This window comes from Salvelinus namaycush, chromosome 4, assembly GCF_016432855.1.
Source record: "Salvelinus namaycush isolate Seneca chromosome 4, SaNama_1.0, whole genome shotgun sequence".
NCBI lineage: Eukaryota > Metazoa > Chordata > Actinopteri > Salmoniformes > Salmonidae > Salvelinus > Salvelinus namaycush.
The window spans coordinates 9,016,764-9,023,206 of NC_052310.1; the positions used below are offsets into that span (position 1 = coordinate 9,016,764).

The window sequence follows — 6,443 nt, forward strand, 5'->3', positions numbered from 1 at the left end:
CTCAAGGATGATCAATGGAAACAGGATGCACCTGAGCTCATTTTCGAGTCTAATGGCAGAGGGTCTGAATACTTATGTAAATAAGGTATTTCAGTTTTTAAAACATTTGCTAAAATTTCTATAAACCTGTTTTCGCTTTGTCATTATGGGGTATGGTGTGTAGATTGATGAGAAAATTGTTTTATTTAATCCATTTTAGAATATGTCTGTAATGTAAAAAAATATGGAAAAAGTCGGTCTGAATACTTTCCGAAAGCCCTGTATATATATATATATATATATATATATATATATATATATATATATACACACAGTACCAGTCAAAAGTTTGGACACACTCCTTCAAGGGTTTTTCTTTATTTTTACTATTTTCTACATTATATAATAATAGTGAAGACATCAAAACTATGGAATAACACACATGGAATCATGTAGTAACCCAAAAAGTGTTAAACATATCAAAATATATTTTAGATTCTTCAAAGTTGCAACCCTTTGCCTTGATGACAGCTTTGCGCACTCTTGGCATTCTCTCATCCAGGTTCATGAGGAATGCTTTTCCAACAGTCTTGAAGACGCCCACTGAGGACTTGTTGGCTGCTTTTCCTTCACTCTGCGGTCCAACTCATCCCAAACCATCTCATTTGGGTTGAGGTTGGGTGATTGTGGAGGCCAGGTCATCTGATGCAGCACTCCATCACTTTCCTTCTTGGTCAAATAGCCCTTACACAGCCTGGAGGTGTGTTGGGTCATTGTCCTGTTGAAAAACAAATAATAGTGCCACTAAGCCCAAACCAGATGGGATGTTGTATTGCTGCAGAATGCTGTGGTAGCCATGCTGGTTAAGTGTGTCTTGAATTCTAAATAAATCACAGTGTCACCAGCAAAGCACCCCCACACCATCATACCTCCTCCACCATGCTTCACGGTGGGAACCACACATGCGGAGGTCATCTGTTCACCTACTCTGTGTCTCACAAAGACAGCGGTTGGAACCAAAAATCTGAAATTTGGACAGTCTAATGTCCATTGCTCGTGTTTCTTGGCGAAAGCAAGTCTCTTCTTATTATTGGTGTCCTCTATTAGTGTTTTTTTGCAGCAATTTGACCATGAAGACCTGATTCACACAGTTTGTTTGTGTTTTTTGTTCATTGTATAACGCAGGGCACATTTGGAAATGAGATCTAGGTCTCAATATGTCTCCCCTGTTAAAAATAAAGGTTAAATAAATACATAAATATATCTTTTTTAAATGGTTGATCACCGGGTGTCTGAGGCCATATCTTTAAGTTGAGAAAAATCTACCAGAGACACATGACCAACACTCACACAGCTAATTTGTTTTAAAGGAAATATTTATTCACGTTGATAATAGTACATTTTAAATTTGTGGGTGTTTGTACATTCTTATGTATTTGTCTGTGCATTTTTGTTAATTTAGCATGCGTAAATAATTGTGTGCATGTGTGCGTGTTCGCAAGCGTGTGTGTGTTTACATGATTACAATTTCTCTTAAATATGTTTTTGTACAGTTCCCTATCAGTTAGGAGAGACAGAACAACCAAAAAGAAAAACAAAGGAAAGACATTCCAAACATTCCAAAGGTAAAGGATAGATCTGACAGATCAATTAGACGGGAGTCTCAGGGACATTGAGGATCTGAGCTGAGAGCCCGTTGTGCCAGTTCTTCAGCTTGCGGAAGCGAGGTCCTTTCACCTCCGACTCAAACTTATCCCTGGGAGAACGACAGAAAGAGAGAGACAGAGGGTCAATGTTTTAGGGTTAGGTTTAGGTTTAGTCTTAGGGTTAAGATTAGGTTTCCGGGTCAAGGTTAGGGTAAGGGTACAGGTTAGGGTTAGGGAAAATAGGATTTTGAATGGGGAATGAATTGTGTGTCCCCACAAGACTGTGTGTGTGCGTGTGTGTGTGTGTGTGTGTGTGTGTGTGTGTGTGTGTGTGTGTGTGTGTGTGTGTGTGTGTGTGTGTGTGTGTGTGTGTGTGTGTGTGTGTGTGTGTGTGTGTGCGTGCGTGCGTGCGTGCGTGCGTGCGTGCGTGCGTGCATGCGCCTCACCTTGATCTCTGCAGGGCCTCCTCATCTGGGTCTTGCACTGAGGACAGAGAAGGGGGAGAAAAGAGGGGGAGGAGCGGAAGAAGAGGAAGGGAGGGAGAAGAGGGAGAAGAGAGGTGAGGATGCATAAAACATGAAGAAAATACATCTATGCATGAAGTCATCAGAGGTACAGAGTCGACAGGGGGATGAAGAGGGAAGGAGAGAGAGAGAGAGTTGAGTAGAGGTGTACTGACTGTATTCTGTGCCGGTGAGGTGGGCCAGGATCCTGAAGCTCTTGGACTGCAGATTGGCAGCCCGTCTGGCCATCTCCTCGTCTCTGTCGTGTTGCTGGATCACAGCTTGGTAGACTGGAGACGCACTGTCAACCACCGGGTCCTTCACAGGCAGGGAACCGCTGCAGGCAGGATACATGATGTCAGTAACTAGTCCATTACTGTAAACCCCCAAGGCATTTTTACCTCAAATACTTATAGAAAGTTGAACTCAAAGTCAATGAAAAGTAATTATTACTTAAAATGTTTATGTGGTACTGATTCAAAACTAAATGAGAAATCCCCAACTACATTTAAAAAAAGTTAAGATAACATTCCCTTTTTCCCAGCATGCTCTACTGTACATTGAATAATTGATTAAATCTTATGCTACACAAAGATAAATAACATAAATTTTTCCAAACTAATACAATCGTTTCGTTTTTTGCACCCGTTACTGAAGTGGTTGTTCCACTTTTAATGGCTTAGGCAGTCTCCAAGTTTATCCAAACTCTGCCAGTCATTATGAATGCAGGTTGCAGGGTGAATGAAAATGTAAACTGTTGGATATTCTAAATCTGTCTGGATTCCAATAAAAATGTTGAGGAAACCTCTTGCACTTAATGTATCTGAGTACAGTTACTTAAGTGGTTTTGTAGTCATTACTCAAACCGATAGTCACTGTGAGCCTGTAGGGCAGGCATCATCAACTAGATTCAGCCGGGGGGGGGGAATGGTCGGGGGACCACAACATAATTACTAATTATTTGTAGACTGAAAAGAATCCCAAATCGATCAAATATTTGACTAAAACATAATTTCAAACCTTTCTTACATTTGTATACAATCACATGTACAGTATATATTATGTGTGGGAATACTTGGGAACAGATCATTAAAATCACTTGGAGCTGATTTCTGGTGTTTTTATAGTCTTATGTCCAACAATGAAAAGAAAAGAAAAAAAAGAAAAATGTTTTTATTTTTGCTCGGGCCAAAGGGGGCCGCCAGTTGGGGAACCCTGCTATAGGGGGTCCAGATTTGAGTTGTATCAGCGTTCATTTTTTTGTAACGCCCCAGTAAGCCACAGGTGGACTCCAATCAAGTTGTAGAAAAAGCTCAAGGATGATCAATGGAAACAGGATGCACCTGAGCTCAATTTCGAGTCTCATAGCAAGGAGTCTGAATACTTATGTACATAAATAAGCCATTTCTGTGTTTTATTTTTAATACATTTGCAAAAATGTCTGAAGACCTGTTTTGCTTTGTCATAATGGGGTATTGTGTGTAGATTGTTGAGGAAAAAACATGATTTAATACATTTTTGAATAAGGCTGTAACGTAACAAAATGTGAAGGGGTCTGAGAGTCTGAATACATTACGAATGCACTATAGAACCTTTTCAATGGGACTTTAGGAAAAGGTTCTTTATAGCGCCATACAAGATCCATTTAACATCTTATTAGCATGGTTCTTTATAGAACCTTCAAAAAAGGTTTTATATAGCATCAAAAATGGTTCTGCTCTGGTTACAAGCCAAATAACCCTTATTTGGCACTAGTACGTATAGGCAGTTACTGGGTATTTACGCTTTTGCTCCTCCCCTGCTCTAATACATCTGATTCTATCAAGTTCTTGATGGGCAACTGATTAGCTGGATCAGGCATGCTAGAGTAGGTCTCTCCAGGAGGATGGTTGGCTGGGTTAGGGTTAGGAGCCTCGTCTAGTGTTAGGGGGGTTAGAACAGGAGGGGGAGACCAGTGATACCCAGAACATTCTGTTATGTAATCAGACCAGAGTTATCCCCTGAAACACCTTAGTTAACCCCGGAAACACCTTAGTTAACCCCTGAAACCATGCTGAAACACCAGAGTTAACCCCTGAAACACCTTAGTTAAACCCTGAAAGCATGCTGAAACACCTTAGTTAACCCCTGAAACACCTTAGTTAACCCCTGAAAACATGCTGAAACGCCTTAGTTTACCCCTGAAACACCTTAGTTCACCTCTGGATGCAAGAAACTGGATGCAAACTACAGACACATGGAAATGAGACAGACACGGCGAGAGAAATAGCTAGGCACATGGACAGATATATAGCTAGGCACATGGACAGAGAAATAGCTAGGCATATGGACAGAGAAATAGCTAGGCACATGGACAGATAAATAGCTAGGCACATGGACAGAGAAATTGCTAGGCACATGGACAGAGAAATAGCTAGGCACATGGACAGGGAAATAGCTAGGCACATGGACAGAGAAATAACTAGGCACATGGACAGAGAAATAGCTAGGCACATGGACAGAGAAATAGCTAGGCACATGGACAGAGAAATAGCTAGGCACATGGACAGAGAAATAGCTAGGCACATGGACAGATAAATAGCTAGGCACATGGACAGAGAAATAGCTAGGCACATGGACAGAGAAATAGCTAGGCACATGGACAGAGAAATAGCTAGGCACATGGACAGATAAATAGCTAGGCACATGGACAGAGAGCCACATGGAAAACATCAGATCCATATGATATATGCAAATGTAAATATATCATATGAGACAGATGTGATACTGTTTATTACATGAGCCTGATATTACTTCATTACATGAGCCTGATATTACTTCATTACATGAGCCTGATATTACTTCATTACATGAGCCTGATATTACTTCATTACATGAGCCTGATATTACTTCATTACATGAGCTTTACTTCAGTACATGAGCCTGATATTACTTCATTACAGTAAGCTAATAAATTACACATATCATATAGAGGAGAGTAGTAGGGTGTAAAAGTAAATGGTTTATACTTACGCCAGGGGGGAGCCAGCAGGAACATCCTCACTGAGGTCATGTGATCAGAGGGGGGCGGGGTGCAGGTTTAGGGGTGGGTGACACGACACAGGGTGGTTGATTGATTGGTTGGTTGTGGATGAAGAGACGAAAGGAAGGAAGGAAGGAAGGAAGGAAAGAAAGAAAGAAAGAAAGAAAGAAAGGAAGGAAGGAAGGAAGGAAAGAAAGAAAGAAAGAAAGAAAGAAAGAAAGAAAGAAAGAAAGAAAGAAAGAAAGAAAGAAAGAAAGAAAGAAAGAAAGAAGGAAGGAAGGAAGGAAGGAAGGAAGGAAGGAAGGAAAGAAAGAAAGAAAGAAAGAAAGAAAGATGACAAGTGTGAGTGTAGAAATACAGCGTGACTCTTAATACAACATGTAGTCTCTGCATTGTGTCTACGCGCCCATGCCTGTGTGTGTGTCTGTATCCATGTGCGTGCGTGTTTGCATATGTCTGTGTGTGCAATGTGTGTATGTGTTCCTACCCGTCATGGCCCTTGGACTGTGACTGTCCGGCAATAGCGTCCATGATGGCGTCCTGAGAGTACATGGATATGGGGGTGTTGTACTGAGCGTGGACGATAGTGGCCTTGCCTCCCGGGCCGCGCACCTCGATGGGTTTATTGGTGGACAGAGCCGAGTCCTTCAGAGCTATGGGGTTAAAGTTGGGCAAATACTCCTGACTGGAGGGGAATAGGGTCGAGTCACAGGGTCAAGGGTCAGGGATAAAGGGTAATTTTGGGAGGGTTTGTAGGGTTTTGTGGGATAAAGGGGCAATACGGATCCATATTTGGGTTCACAGGTTGTAGGGGAATCAGACGGCCAGAGAGATATAAAGAGAGGAGGGAAAAGAAAGAGATAAAAAGAGAGGAGGATGGTGAGAGGTGCAGCAGGAGTAGGAGAGAGACAGAGAGGTAGAGACAGAGAGACATAGAGACAGAGACAGGGAGGCTGAGACAGGGAGGCAGAGAGACAGAGAAACAGAGAGTCAGAGACAGGGAGGCTGAGACAGCGAGACAGAGACAGAGAGGTAGAGACAGAGAGGTAAAGACAGAGACACAGGGAGGGTGAGACAGGGAGGCAGAGACAGAGAGGCAGAGAGACAGAGAGGCAGAGAGAGAGACAGAGAGTCAGAGACAGGGAGGCTGAGACAGGCAGGCAGAGACAGAGAGGCAGAGACAGAGGGGCAGAGAGACAGAGAGGCAGAGAGACAGAGAGGCAGAGAGACAGAGAGGCAGAGAGACAGAGAGACAGAGAGAGAGACAGAGAGTCAGAGACAGGGAGGCTGAGA

At 42.4% G+C, this 6,443-nt stretch overlaps 1 protein-coding gene across 1 annotated transcript; it reads right to left on the reverse strand.

Moving 5' to 3' along the window:
- Positions 1 to 1,337: 1,337 nt before the first annotated feature.
- LOC120045344 (LIM domain-binding protein 3-like) lies at positions 1,338 to 5,861 on the reverse strand (the record flags this gene model as incomplete). Its single annotated transcript, XM_038990224.1, has 5 exons — positions 1,338 to 1,735; positions 2,072 to 2,108; positions 2,305 to 2,465; positions 5,141 to 5,170; positions 5,638 to 5,861. Coding segments are annotated over 5 exons (558 nt in total), but the record flags the coding sequence as incomplete, so codon positions are not given.
- Positions 5,862 to 6,443: the final 582 nt, after the last annotated feature.